The sequence below is a fragment of the Platichthys flesus genome, chromosome 19, assembly GCF_949316205.1.
Source record: "Platichthys flesus chromosome 19, fPlaFle2.1, whole genome shotgun sequence".
Classification (NCBI taxonomy): domain Eukaryota; kingdom Metazoa; phylum Chordata; class Actinopteri; order Pleuronectiformes; family Pleuronectidae; genus Platichthys; species Platichthys flesus.
The window spans coordinates 12901378-12916339 of NC_084963.1; the positions used below are offsets into that span (position 1 = coordinate 12901378).

General features: G+C 44.4%; 2 protein-coding genes across 2 annotated transcripts; both read left to right on the forward strand.

Moving 5' to 3' along the window:
* Window positions 1–1038: 1038 nt before the first annotated feature.
* Window positions 1039–6165, forward strand: LOC133975338 (urea transporter 2-like). The gene is made up of 9 exons (XM_062413269.1): window positions 1039–1319; window positions 1960–2149; window positions 2323–2451; window positions 3017–3146; window positions 3229–3297; window positions 3433–3580; window positions 3792–3926; window positions 4009–4058; window positions 4168–6165. The coding sequence occupies exons 1-9, from the start codon at window positions 1172–1174 to the stop codon at window positions 4435–4437; spliced, it is 1269 nt and encodes a 422-aa protein (XP_062269253.1). The 5' UTR covers window positions 1039–1171; the 3' UTR covers window positions 4438–6165.
* A 4725-nt stretch (window positions 6166–10890) lies between these two features.
* Window positions 10891–14607, forward strand: zgc:122979 (uncharacterized protein LOC641576 homolog). Its single transcript, XM_062412310.1, has 4 exons — window positions 10891–11091; window positions 11712–11970; window positions 12277–12815; window positions 13707–14607. The coding sequence occupies exons 1-4, from the start codon at window positions 10984–10986 to the stop codon at window positions 13938–13940; spliced, it is 1140 nt and encodes a 379-aa protein (XP_062268294.1). The 5' UTR covers window positions 10891–10983; the 3' UTR covers window positions 13941–14607.
* Window positions 14608–14962: the final 355 nt, after the last annotated feature.

Here is a 14962-nt window from a genome sequence, read left to right on the forward strand (position 1 = left end):
TATTTGTTGACTCATAAGAAGCATTGTAACGCAGAAGAAAAGAAGCCACCAGCCGAGCAGGAAGATCAAGAGCTCCTCTGCTCAATGAACAACATAAACACACTCAGACTTTCGTGCAGAGCACTGCGACTGAGGATGTTGACGGTAGCGGCGGGGAGCTTTTCTGCAAATCTGCTTTGATCACTTCTTCAGAAAATGTTAAAAATATAATGCATTGAAAAAAACTATGGGGCAAATTGGCAGCAAGGTTTGGATTTGAACTCGCGCTTCTCTGTTGAAGCTGTTCCCTCCTAAGGGAACAAAGACGTTCATGTTCATGCTGATTTAGTTTGGGTGCATGGAGCAAATCAACTTGCGGAATTTGCTAGCGGCAGAGGAAGAGAAAATCTGATAATATCTGGGTCTGACTTATGGAGATCAGAGAAACATAGTTAATGAACATGTGGACAAATGTGGATTAATATCACACAGATGAAGATTTGTAACTTTGTTAAGCATCCAACAATAACTAGTGTTACTGGGACTGTGGCTGTGTCTGAAATTGCTATACTGAGTTTGTATACACTATATAGTGCACTCATTGTTTCCCACAATGCATTGTGAAAAGCAGTGCACAACCAAGCAATATGTACCATCATGCACTGCGCTCATTACGAGATGAGACAAGCAAGGGTAACAGAAACAGCCCGACCTGTAGCAAATGTAAATAGAAGCAGAGCAGAACATTACAGCATAAGTGCGGCAAGACACGTTTATTTCTATATTTAAAAATTAAATCATTCAACAGTTTTTTTTACCTGAAAGTGTCAGGTAAAAAGTGTCAGGTAGAAAATTGTAATTTGTGTTCAAATTACAATTTCTTCCATCTAATAGTTGAGACATTCCAGTTTGAGCCAAAGTACTGGACGCAAAAAATTATATTTACACTTCTTGAGCCACAGTGGCTCAAAATGAAAAGGCCAACGTGGGCACGGCTCAGAGAGAACCTCCACCTGAACCAGGGAGTAATCAGTGCAGTTGAGATCTGTTGAGTGTTTCATCTCTGACAGCTGTGGGGAGACCCACGTGGCTGCGTCCATTTCCACAGCCAAATATGCACTTTAGTTTCAACTGAAACTGAAATGCTTGTAAGTCAATCGTTTTTCTGAAACCTCATACTTCATATCGCAGAATGACAACTGCAATCAACTGTCATAACAGCAGGTTAATGGACGACAGCAACCAGCCGTCAAGTGAAGAAGCTCCAGGAAACTTCTACCTCTGCAGAACTGTGGGACTTTTCACAGGGGACATGCGCCGGTGCAGAAAATGGGTGTCAAGTAGGTGTCAAATCTTCTCAACGTATCTTTTATACTTCATTTCAGTAGCAGGGACCTAACCACAGCATTATGCAATTTAAACTTTTTAAATTTGATGTTGAGGGAAGGGTTGATGTGACAGATGACACACTGGAGACTCAGTGTAGGGGCTCTGTCTCAGGGATCAATCCACCTCAGCTTATTAGGGGCATCCACAACCTGTACCTAGAAGATGAAAATGACAGGCATACACCAAATTGAACACAGAACGATTGAGGGAGGGAGGGAGGGAGGTAAAAATGGGTGAAAGGATTTGAGCTAGGATAAGAGAGGGAGGGAAATGATAAAGGGACCTGGGGGGAAAACAAGACGAAGTGATGTGGGTTAACGAGGATGAGGGAAGTAGGAAAAAGGATGAAGGGATGTGGATAAGGATGAGCAGAGAGACGGGTGAGGCAGAAGGGTGAATGGATGAAGGGAAGGGAAAAGGATGAGTCGCAGAATTTGACACATGCGGAACATAATGGGTTGACCAATATAGGCTTAACAGGTGGTTAGAGATGTTGTTGATGCATTGCCCTGCTCCGAAGTTTAAGCAACCTAAAATTTGACATTTGAGCTCGAAACTTAATTAAAATGACATCACTATCATCTACTACAGGACAGAATGTGATGATCCAGCTACTGGACTGGATGTTACGAGGCATGGCCCAGGTCATGTTCGTCAACAACCCTCTGAGCGGTCTCCTCATCACGGCCGGCCTCTTCCTGCAGACCCCCTGGTGGGCTCTGAACAGTCTGCTGGGGACCCTCGTCTCCACCGCGTCTGCCATCTTTCTGGGACAGAACAGGTGTCATCTCCTTATCCTTATTTGACTTAATCCCAGGGCAAAAAAAAAGATAATTTCCTTCCCAGCATGACACCTCTCTCCCCGAGGCTACGCTTTCTTTAGCTTTCACAGTGTGTTTCTAATTAAAGTGTGTCTTGCGCTTGTGTCGGGTACATCTGTCGCTCTCTCCCCAGGGAGGCCATATCAGCAGGTTTGTACGGCTACAACGGAGCTCTGGTCGGCATGCTGATGGCTGTTTTCTCTGCCAGAGGAAACTGGTACTGGTGGCTTCTACTGCCAAACATGTTCATGTCCATGCTGTGGTGAGACTTCTCTTCAGACGATGATCTGATTCTTCTGATTGCACACATTTGACATTTGCACACACTAAACAGGAAAGACACAAAAGCAGCGGCTTGCTGAGGGCCAGGAGTCTGATTCAAATCCCTGACTGACCTATGAGTCTTTATGATTCCACATGGCACATGTGAAGTTGACTTGGATAACCAGGGGCAGACTTACCACTTGGAATTATTTTTGAAACAAGACTGACAATTTCTCCATTGAGGCCCAACAATCCCCTTAAAGGGATAGTTCACCCCAAAATGATAATTCACTAAACATCTACTCACCACTATGACCCCCACTTCACCCCCATGTTTAGGGAGCAGATCTTTCTGGGTGGGTGCCATTTGGTGCACACCAAAATAAAAAATTGGTTCTAATGAATTCAAATGTGGTTTCCTGAGGAGAATGTTGGGCCGGAGGTAAGTTCTGTCCGGCTGCCATTTCAGTTAAAAATGTTCCATAGAACTCTGCCCTTAATGTAAATCTGAAGAATAACACTCTCCTCCCACAAATAACATATCTACTGGTCTCTGTCCATAGCCCAGTGGTGTCCAGTGCCTTGTCCACAGTTGCCAGCAAATGGGACCTCCCAATATTCACCCTGCCCTTTAATATTTTGGTGTGTCTACATATGGCAGCTACAGGAGCCAATCATCCCTACTTTCCACAGGTATTTCCAAGCCCTGCTACACACAAGAATGTACATTTACATTGTTTGGATGCAAATTAAAACTTCTTTCCTTTTATTCTAGGTGGATATCCAGCCACATAACCCTCAGCAGCCCCGTAATGGCTCCACTGAAAGCCTCGACATCATTCAGGTTTAACAGGAATCACACCTCTAGCTCTTCAAATCTAAATGACTGCCGTGTCTATTTCCCCCGCATATGACATCTCAATTACCAACCGGTTCTAATTGTTTGCAATGTCAGAAAACTGAAGCTTTTCATTCGCAGCTATTCCTGTCGGTGCCAGTTGGCGTTGGCCAGGTGTACGGCTGCGACGGTCCCTGGACAGGAGGCGTTATCCTTCTGGGCCTGCTGCTCTCCTCACCGACTATCTGTCTTCATGCCATGTTGGGCTCGGCTGCTGGCGTGTTGACGGGTAAAAAGACTCATTTGCATATAAATATGCATCATGTCTTCTGAGGCTGCACTGGGAGCTGTGGCTCCTCAAAGGGCACCATTGAATTATGGTGAATGAACCATGCCATGTTTTAACGAACAATGCTTCATACTTTGTGTGTGTTGACACAATTGTTTGTTTTGAGCAGTTGTTTGCTGTTGATACTGTTCTCCTCTGATGTGTGGTGCAGGCCTTGCTCTGGCTGCTCCTCTCCGGGATATTTACTCAGGGCTGTGGGGATATAACAGCGCTCTGTCCTGTATCGCTGTTGGAGGCGTCTTCTATGTTATAACGTGGCAAACCCATTTACTGGCTGTAGTATGCGGTGAGATTAACAAAACGATCACTGTCTTCATATGTCTCACACAAAATGTTTTCCATAAAAACTGTGAAATTGTTCTTTCCAGCACTTTTCTCGGCATACATGACCTCGGCGAGCTCAAGACTGATGTCTGTGGTACGAATCAATCTTTGTTCCCATAAGTCTATAAGCATCATCTGAAAATCCAGATGTCTCTCATATCATGTGTCACACTCTGCTCTCCCTCGACGTTCTACCCTCTCAGCTCGCATTACCCGCCTGCACGTGGCCTTTCTGCCTGTCCACCCTCATCTTCCTCCTCGTTTCCTCCGAGATCCCGGCCATCTGCAGGCTGCCTCTGTCTGTGGTCTCCTACCCGGAGGAGAATCGGCGCAACCGGAGACGACTTAAAGCCTCAGAGGGAGTTCGGCGCAGTGAGCAGGGCAGCGGCCAAGAAGAAGAGGAGGAGAAGGCCCCGCCGAAGGAGAACACAGGGACAGATTTCCAGTCGGTAGAGGAGAGAGGATCTGTGTGATTGGAGGAGGCGCTCTTTTGTCCTGAAATGCTCCTCTATGAAGATGTAATTGTTGGGGTATTATGTTGATGTTCATATTTGGCATTTCGTCTCTTACACAACAGTGGTTATATGAAATGGCTGATGATTTGTTTTCTAGCATGCATTTTTATCTTTTCTACCCAGCAGAGGGCAGCATTTTCCAAGGAAAAGCCAGAAACCACAGTGCATACAGAGAAAATCTACTCCTAACCTGCCAGAAAGCACTGAGCAGTTTAAACCAAATGCATGTATTATTAGCTTTGTTAGAAATAAAATATATAATGTTAAATGTGAAGCTATAACGGCAGCTATAGCGCAAACATTAGTCGGTAAAAGCTGTAAACGGTGTTTCCTTCCTCCACAGAAGGATTGTGGTGATTGCTGGGAAATGATTTAAAATGCAGCAGGGCTCTTCATCAGTGCCGACAGTGAGCTGGGGGGGGAGATTTAATAATGTGCTCCCCTTAGCAAAATAACACCCTCTTCTCTGCCTGGCATCACACACCTCTGCTTTCTGTACTCCAATCTGTCCTGCTGTTTTCCTCCCATCGCTCATCTTCATGGCTCTTTTACATTCTCGCTGTCTCTCTTGCTCAATTAATCGTTTTATTTTAATTCCTTTGAGGTCATCTACCTTTCCTCTCATTCTCTAGTTTTTAAGGACACCCTTTGTCCCTAAACCCCTCACACAAGGAGATTTTCTAAGCTCTCCAAAACTCCTGAGATGCCAGCTGATTAAACACACTGAGGTCTGTCTATAGTCTGTGTCTAGACCTACCGTATATTTACATTTATGAGTACATCTCCATGTCTCTAGTGCCATCTGCCTGTCTGTGTATCTGGCCCACCACGACACAAGTCTAGCCAATATAACAGATAAGAGACAGTCACACTCCCAGACATGTGTGGGAGATTTGGTACATCGGAGGGGAGGGCGCTAGACAAGGGGCCGCGAACAACAAATGTTCTTCTCGGGCGATAAAATATGACTTGTTATGACAGGGTTTTCTTTTTTCTTAAACATCTAATGTGCATTTCTTCCTGCCCTTCATTTCAGCCCAGCACCTACTCATATCCAACAGTTTTTCTATTTGCTATTCAGCTACAGAGGGAAACTTTCCTCAACTCTGCCACAATTTATTTCCTCTTAACTACTGCAGCCTGTAGGTTAAGCTGACATCCGTGAGCGTGGCCTTTTACACAACGCTGCCTCAGCCGGCGACCTTGGAAGGACCGGTTAGGTGTTGGAAGTGGGACGGGGTGAGATGAGGTTGGTGTCATATCCCCTGTGCCGGGGCTGAGTGCTCTTAACTGTGTGAGTCACCTTCCAGAGTCCCCTGCAGGCAGCGAGCACAGCTCCTGCTGAACACAACAGAGGAGAGAGAGAGAGATGAGGCTGAAGCTGCGAGGGATAAACCTCAACACACAGTCCTGCACCCTGGTATAAATACAGAGAGAAAACTAAACATTGGTTTAGCAGTGCCTCTGTATGTCCATTCATGAGCCTGTTGGAAGGAACAGCTAATCTCATAAGACAGTGGCTAGAGAATTATATAACTATGGAATAAGAGGTTCAAGGGAAGGAAGGTAAAGGCAGCAGCAAGGAGACAAGAACATGTGAAGTAGATCTAGTGTCTATAAACATATTGTCTGATAAATCTTATGATACTGTGAATAATCCTCTATCAGTGACAAAATGCATTTATTAAAAACAGTAATATTAACAGTTTGCTGCTTATTTCTGACATTTTATGAAGGTTTGGGGCTTAACACGAAGGGTGGATTGAGGTGGATCTGTTTTTTTATCAATTTCTTTATATGGCGAGATAGACCATTTGCCTTGATAGAGTTTTGCTCACTCTCAGCACCCATCTAGTGTCCTCTGTATCTATCTAGTGAATTTGGTATTCACTTCGAGATTCTTAGCCTCAGCCAAGATTTCAGTAGTCAACCAGCAGTTGTTAGTTCAAGTCACTGGTCGGCTCGTACAATAATGATTTTAGTCTAACCATATATATATATTTATTTGGAGGGAGGCATCAGAAAATGGTTTGAGTTCCGACCCCTAACCCTGGCCTACCATACATTATGTTAAATTACAGGAACAAAGTATTATAAGCGTCTGAAATATTAGAGACCAGCTCGAGGGACTTTGAGGTTAATTATCAGCATCTTCACGAGTGTCTCAGCCACAGCAACGCCTCCTCCTCTCATGTATCCTCGATGTCTCTGAGACAACCTGCCAACTTGTCTCTTCATCACTCTGACAACTTACAGTGTGTTCTCACTGGGATATTTTCAGTGGTGTGGTGAGATATTAGATGAAAGGTTGGGGAGCTATAAAAGTAAATAGGATTCAGTGTTATAATGATATTTCTGTAGTGGATGAACTAACCAACAGAGTAACACTTTAATCCAGAGACAAGCTGCTAACTTGGCTAAAAATCCACACGTTTGGAAAATGGGAAGAGATGATGAGACCTGAACTTATTTATTTTATATATTACAACCTAAGGAAACACATGCAAATGTGGAAATCGACTTCCCAGCAAATAGAAAATGTGCTGCAAATATAAATACTCACAAAATAAAATACAACCAAATACTCACAACACAACCAAATACAGACCACACAACCAAATATTCACAACATAACCTAATACTCACCACACAACCAAACCCACAACACAACTGAATTCTCACAACACAACCAAACACTCTCAACACAACCAAACAATTACTACACAACAGAACACTTACAACACAACAAAATATTCACAACACAACCAAACACTCACGACACAACCAAATACTAACAACACAACCAAATATTCACAGCACAACCTAATACTCACAACACAACAAAACACACACCCCAACCGAATACTCACAACACAACCAAATACTCACAACACAACCAAACACTCAGTACATATCCAAACAGTTACTACACAACAGAACACTTACAACACAACCAAATACTCACAACACAACCAAACACTCACAACACAACCAAATACTCACAACACAACCAAATATTCACAACACAACCAAATATTCACAACACAACCAAATACTCACAACACAACCAAATATTCACAACACAACCTAATACTCACAACACAACCAAATACTCACAACACAACCTAAAGCTCACAATACAACCAAATAAGCACAACACAACCATATATTCACAACACAACCTAATTCACACAACACAACCAATACTCAAAACACAAGCTAACACTCACAACACAACCATATATTCACAACACAACCAAATACTCACAACACAACCAAATATTCACAACACAACCTAATACTCACAACACAACCAAATACTCACAACACAACCTAAAGCTCACAATACAACCAAATAAGCACAACACAACCATATATTCACAACACAACCTAATTCACACAACACAACCAATACTCAAAACACAAGCTAACACTCACAACACAACCATATATTCACAACACAGGCTAATTCTCCCGACACAACCAAGTGCACAAACACACTCTAAAATTGCAGAGATGACAATAGAAGTGTTTCCAGGGGACACTAAAAGGTGATGAACACAGCTGGGACACGCTCGCTGTTGAATTAATGGCCATCATGTGTAATGAGTCATATACACAATCACTATGATAGACAACATATTCAACCAAACACCCGACCCATAAATGAGATTATATGACACATTTAATTGTTAAAAAGATAAAGCACGTTACCATGACGTTTATAAACAGGCATGGTGACAAACAAAAGAGCAGAAAGTAGTTTTCCAGTGGAGCCTGAACCAACAACAGTATAATAACACGAGGCTGAATGTGAGCTGTCCTCCTTCGCACCGCCTGACGAGAACAGTGCCTGTGCAGTTTACTGCTTTAATTAGCACGATTCTCTGTGAGAGTGACAGGTTTCGCTGAGAGAGAGAGCGAGAGAGAGTGTGGCTGTGTGGAGGAAACAGGCCGAACACACAGTCAGACTGTTGCCGTGGGCAGGGAGAAGAATGAGCGCCAAGAACGAGGCTGATTCTGATTCACTCCGTCCTGTGCAATCTGTGAATAGTATATGCAGCAGCTGCTCTGTGGTGCATGACGCTCCGGGCTCGACATGTTCACACCAAATTTGTCTCCCAGTTCCTGTAAGACGAAGGGAGAATCCTCTGGAAACTCCATCCCCCATTGGATGCACGGAGCATCACCGGGAGGAAGCACTGCCATGTATGTGCACTCCCCGTGACAATGATCACCATATCCATGGCTGCGCTGCCGGCTGCACAGTCGGATCTGTGTCGTAATCTCGTAGTATATGTAGTGTCATCTCAAAATAGACTCTTCTTCAATGGGATTGTCATTCAAGTAGATGAATCGCTGCATTTTGTTTTTTTTCATGATGGCTCTAAAGTCGACAGGAGAATGTGGGTCTGTGGGACATTTTAAGAAGTTTCTTTTAAATGTTTGTATTTAACTCGAATATAACATAAGCCATGGCACACATATTTTCTTCAGTATGGGCTTGGTAAGGGACTGCACACAGGGTCAGAACAAGATCATGTTTCTGTGTTTGATTGTTTGAAGAGCAGGGGAGGGTCGGAATAGTCCCACTTTGTTTTTACGTTGAAAATAAAGGTGTATTTTGTCATATTAAGAGAAAAACAAACCTAACTATACTGTGCTTGTAGAACCTTAGTGTATGTGGTGATAAACAGTTGATATGGATCTTCAGAATTAATCGAAATGTATCAAGATCTCATATAAAATACACATAGTAAACTAGAGGGATGAAGCGTTCATCATCCTGCAGATTATCAAAATGTTTATGACCTGACATCTTGATTTTTTTACAGGCAGAAGATACTTGAACAACACATCCAGTTACATAACATGAAGCCTGTTCCTTCCACCGCTGTTATCGTGCCTGTCTGTTATGATGCCTCATTTGCATTGATTTGCATTCAGTGTGTGTGTTGCTCTTTATTTCTGCAGAACTACGGGGGTGGAGGCATTTATACGAACACCTGCACAATCTAATGGCTACAAGAGCCGTTCAGTAAATAATGTCTCTGTAAAGTACTCTGACCTTTTCAGGGAAACTCAAACAACAGAACTGTTAATCTCAGCTATGTGAAATAAACCTGCACACATTTAAAATAGTTATCGAGGGAAACTTTAGGGCAGATTCTATATGTATGGGGAACTGATAGAAACAGCAAAGAACAGCCTTTACAATTGAATTACTTCCTACTTCCACTCAATTATATTTCATAGGGGAATATTATGAATTGCACAAGATATCAATATTTCTGGTAAATTCTCAGACTAAGTCACACTTTGTTTCTGCAGGAGTACTTTTGATACTTAAAGTGCATTTTGCTGCAAATACTACTGCTACTCACGAAAACATGGGTGGCATGGTGGTTCAGTGGTTATGACTATTGCCGCAGAGCAAGAAGGTTCCCAGCTTTTCTGTTGCATGTTGTCATGGGTTTTGTTAAACGGAGACTGTAAACTGACCTTATGTACGAATGTGAGCCTGAATGGTTGCTTGTCTTTGTCTGTCGGTCCTTTGATTGGCTGGCAACCTGTCCAGAGTGTACCTGCCTCTCGCCCAATGTCATCTGGGATTGGCCACATCTCCCTGCAACCCTAACAAGATAAGCTTTAGATAATGGATGTATGGATAAATATGCATTTATATTGTGCTTTTAACAGAGCTCAAAGACACTTAACATAGGTGAAAAACATTGAACCAATAGTCAGTCTCTGATATGTTTGGGGAGGGAGACCCAGAGCGAGTTTAGCAGTTTTCTAGTCTTGATGACCACTCAAAGTGTTTTACAGTTACGTTTTCGATCTACCCATTGGGGAGGGGTTTGAATGAACAGCATCAAGTCTTCATGGTATTGTATCAAAACATACATATTCATCTTATCCAACTTGTGCATGACTTATTTACGTGGAGTTTACTTGAGACAGATATGTCACTTTTAAATTATAAGTGACTTTAAATAACTACAACAGGAGACAGGCTGTTCTCTCACCAGCAGGAAAGTACATATGCAGCAGGGGCTCCATCAGTTATCTGCAGGGGACAGTCTGGAGGTTGTCTGGGCAGCAGCATGGTTGATTTTTTTTTCCTCTGCGTGTCTGGTTGTTCTGTTCTCATCCGTCTGAGTCGTGACTGTCGGCTTGGCTCTCTGCCTCCAAGAACTCCGGAAGCTAACTCTCCACATGGAGCGAGGAGGCTGCAACATCCGCTCGATCATCACCGGCAGCGCCCAATGGCTGTGAGGACACCGGCATCCCATGCCGTTCGTGCTAAATGGGCGGGCCCGGGGAAAGCTCGTCCGCGGTGCGTGGGCGTGTGAGAGGAGAGTAAAAGGAGCTGCCGCGGCCGAGCTTCATCACAGAGCCGAGCAGAGGCAAGAGCGCGCAGAGACTTCAGCACCGGAGCCAGTGGACAGCGACACACAGCCAAACTTAACCAATCCATACCAAACCAAACTAAAAGACATCATGGTTCTCATCTGGACTCAGTTCGGCGTGAAGAACAAGAATGTCAATGTCAAGTGCAAAGTGCGAGTCATGCACAGGGGGGACAGCTCAGGATCATCATCTTCAGCGGTGAGTACATTTCTTTAAGTTTTTATTCGACTTTTTCCGTCATTCTTAAAGCCTGTTGAACTTTTATAGATATCATTTAGGATATTTAAGCTTAACTCTGGGTATATTACATTAGTTGGTTCGCTGGACCAGCAGCATCTTTCTGTTGCCGTGTGGGTTCATTCAAATTCAAACAGTCGCTGATTCCAGCTCAGCCAATCGCTGCTGGGAATCTCTGTCGTTGGGGGAAGTATTTTGCCCCTCACGCGACTTATACCCCCTTTCGTCACGTTTTGCTTTGCACCAGCCAGTGAATGTGATTGTCTGCACTTGCATAAAGCATCACAGGCGAATATATATTTATATAGCCCATATATGGTGGTGTTCTCCCAGAAAGAGTCTGTGCAGAGGGGAAGAGGATTTCGCTGCATATTAATAAATGCTGCACAGCAGGTGATGTGGAGGATGTGCAGCCCTTCTGTGCTGTATTATAGGGCATAAATATTTTCATTTATATGTTCATTGTTGCTCACTTGAGATGACCATGCATGGTTGCCAAAAGTGAGATTTTAGAATTTGTGCACAATTCTCGGACCAGCTTCTAGGCATTGTCTCATGTGTGACTGGTCTTGTTTCTGCAGGAAGGCACCAAGTCTGAGCAGGACACACCCTGCCTGTCCATCAAACCCATGGGCAAGGACTTCTACAAGATCCTCGGTGCCACCCCTGAATCCAATGACGACGAGATCAGGAAGGCCTACAGGAAGATGGCCCTCAAGTTCCACCCGGACAAGAACAGCGAGGCTGACGCAGAGGACAGGTTCAAAGAGATCGCAGAGGCCTACGAGATCCTGACTGACCCCAAGAAGAGGAGCATATATGACCAGTTTGGAGAAGAAGGTGAGAGTGAGATGTGACGCTGTTTGGAGTTAAATGGGTTAAAGCATGGCCGCCATCTGGCTAATTACTGTAGCATATGCTGCTGCCATCATCAAGGCTGAATAGTGACATACAGTGGGATGGCTAAAACACTCCCAGCCCAATTAAACCAGCTAAACATGTGCAGCATCAACAGCTAAGGGGCTGGTAAATTATTCAGGGAGCAAAGAGTTTTCCTGAATATCCAGTCAGAATTGGCATAATCCGAATTAAAAATCTGATAAATGTAAAGACAGAAATTTAACTGTGTTTTCTCTGTGTTTCCAGGTCTTAAAAACGGAATGTCAGTGTCCATGGCAGGCCAAACCAACGTTTTCCGTAGCAATTACCACGGCGATTCCCACGCCAACTTCCACGGATCAGAATCCTTCGACATCTTCTTCAGCAAAGACTTGGACGGCGAAGATGACCTCTTCAACCCGTTCAGGCGGTTCCCCTTCAGCCACGTCGGTGGCTTCGAGGGCGGCCTGCGCAGGGGCCAGCGGCGCCTGCAGGGCGACGCGGTGGTGCACGACCTGCAGGTGACCCTGGACGACGTGATGCAAGGCTGCACGAAGCACGTGAAGATCACCCGCCGCCGCCTCAACCCAGACGGCCGCAGCTTGCGGTCCGAGGACAAGGTGCTGAATGTGGTGGTGAAGAAGGGCTGGAAGGCGGGGACCAAGATCACCTTCCCCAGGGAGGGGGACGAGACGCCAAACAACACACCTGCCGACATCACCTTCATTCTCAGGGACAAGGAGCACCCGCAGTACAAGAGGGAGGGCTCCAACATAGTCTACACGGCCAAGATCACACTCAAAGAGGTGAGCTTCCTGCATTTACATCCAGCTCTCGTCCATCAGGGATTAGAGTTTGACACCCACAGTGGTAAAGACATTAAGAAGATATGAAAAGTAATTTGTCCACCACTTACACCTACTCAGAGATAAACTCAAATCCATCCATCACTTCTTGTCTTTATGTAACTGTTGAATAATGTCAATCAGACCATCTCTGCCAAATACGGGTACTTTGAGATATAGACTCAATACATAACATATATTCTCTTATGGGCATCCGAGCCCCGAGCCTGCAGTGGGACTTACAGACCCCCACTAACTGAACAGCAGCAGTAGGCTGCCACCGCCTACGTTACCTCATCAGCCCCTATGGAGAGAGTGAGAGCAAAAAGCTAAATTTAGCCTCAGCGCTCACTGCCCCCACGAATCCCACTTCACACTCTCAGCCACTGTGTGTGTGTGTGCTGCAGACTCCTCTCCTCTCCCTGTACTAGCTCGCTCCCTCTCTGGCTCTCACTTCTTCCAACCCACACACAGATTAGCAGGGTAGCAGTCACCTCGACTGGCATTTCAAAAGAGCTCCTCCATCTTCCTGTGGCTCCACTCAGTCACCAAAGCACTTAACTCCCACACACAGCCTGTAAATAGAGCAGCGATTATAACATCTGTAGCACCGGTCTGTTGTGTAACACCGAAAAATGGTTGGCTTTCACAAAGACAGACTCTCTATATTTATCCATTATGCAACTTGACACCTTTAAAGATCAGGCATTTAATTGATTTTTTGTGTGTGTGTGAGTGCAGCCCACTTCATTCCAGTCATAGCGAGGCCACTCAGACAGCGTTATGAAACTTGCTCTAAATCTACCTGCTCTACATGGCTAACTTTTCGACTCCTTCCTGTTGTGTGTCCAGGCTCTCTGCGGCTGCACAGTCAACGTCCCCACGCTGGACAAGCGGATGATGCCTCTGCCGTGCAGCGATGTCATCAAACCCGGTGCCGTCCGGCGGCTGAGGGGCGAGGGTCTCCCAATGCCCAAGAGCCCGTCCCAGCGCGGCGACCTGGTGGTGGAGTTCCAGGTGCTCTTCCCCGACCGGATCCCGCCGCAGTCCCGCGAGATCATCAAGCACAGCCTGGCCCAGTGCTAGCCTGCTTGGCATCAAACACGGGGGGGGGGGGGTGTTGACGCAGCTTCACCGCTTGTGTATGTTGTTATCAATTCACAAACACAGCCTTGCCCGAGGTGCTAAGTATCACAACCTACCACAACCTCTTATTGTGTTTGGACATGGTAAGCGGCAATGAAGTGAGTTCAGACAGGACTCTGCAGGTATTAGGCTTCATGCACGACAGCTATATGAGGCCACATGAGCAGCGAGTTCACAAGTGATGAACGGGGTCTTTGGTATCTGAGGACGTACTGACTCAATACAGCCTTTCTCTTGAAGTGAAAAGCTTCTCTTTACTGTTATACCTGCAAAAGCTATCGCAGGGTATCAGTGTGCTATTCAAGTCTGTATAGACTTCCTTAAACCCGAGGGGTAGAAACACGTGCAGAGAAAAAGAAAAAAACAACTTTTATCATAGTTATATGGTGTTCATATGACTGATCTTTAGCAGTGATTTCTTATAATAGCAACATGTACTTGTGTGCAAAGATCTACTTTGTGTGCAAAATGCAAATACATTGTCTCTAAGAGAGATTCCTCTGTCAAATGTTCTATTGAATTATTTGAAAATGTTTGTATATATTGTGCAAGGAGTCGGCTGACGATGTATTATTACCAGATATGTTGAAAGCATGAAAAATCAATAAAAAAAAAAAAGGATTTGACTTCTGTTTCCTACTCTCACTTAATGATAATTCTGTAGTTTGGGGAATGCTCTGAATTTATACAGCATTTTAAGGTATTGATGATCACTCAAAGCTCTTTTTCAACCTAATTTTTATAGTGCAGCACTCCCATATCACATAACATTTACACAACATTTCATTTAGCTGACGCTTTTATCCAAAGCGACTTACAATAAGTGCATTCAACCCCGAGGGTACACACCCAGAACAACAAGAATCAAGAAAGTACAATTTCTTCAAAAAATAAGGCAAAACTACAAAAGTAAGTGCCATTTAAGTGCTACTAAATTGCAAGTTTAAAAAAATGTTAGTATT

Coding starts and splice junctions, on each gene's coding strand:
- LOC133975338 (XM_062413269.1), top strand. CDS start 1,172: ATGACAACTGCAATCAACTGTCATAACAGCAGGTTAATGGACGACAGC. Junction 3,147..3,228: donor ATCATCCCTACTTTCCACAG/GTATTTCCAAGC, acceptor CTTTTATTCTAG/GTGGATATCCAGCCACATAA. Junction 3,298..3,432: donor AAAGCCTCGACATCATTCAG/GTTTAACAGGAA, acceptor TTTCATTCGCAG/CTATTCCTGTCGGTGCCAGT.
- zgc:122979 (XM_062412310.1), top strand. CDS start 10,984: ATGGTTCTCATCTGGACTCAGTTCGGCGTGAAGAACAAGAATGTCAAT. Junction 11,092..11,711: donor CAGGATCATCATCTTCAGCG/GTGAGTACATTT, acceptor TTGTTTCTGCAG/GAAGGCACCAAGTCTGAGCA. Junction 11,971..12,276: donor TGACCAGTTTGGAGAAGAAG/GTGAGAGTGAGA, acceptor CTGTGTTTCCAG/GTCTTAAAAACGGAATGTCA.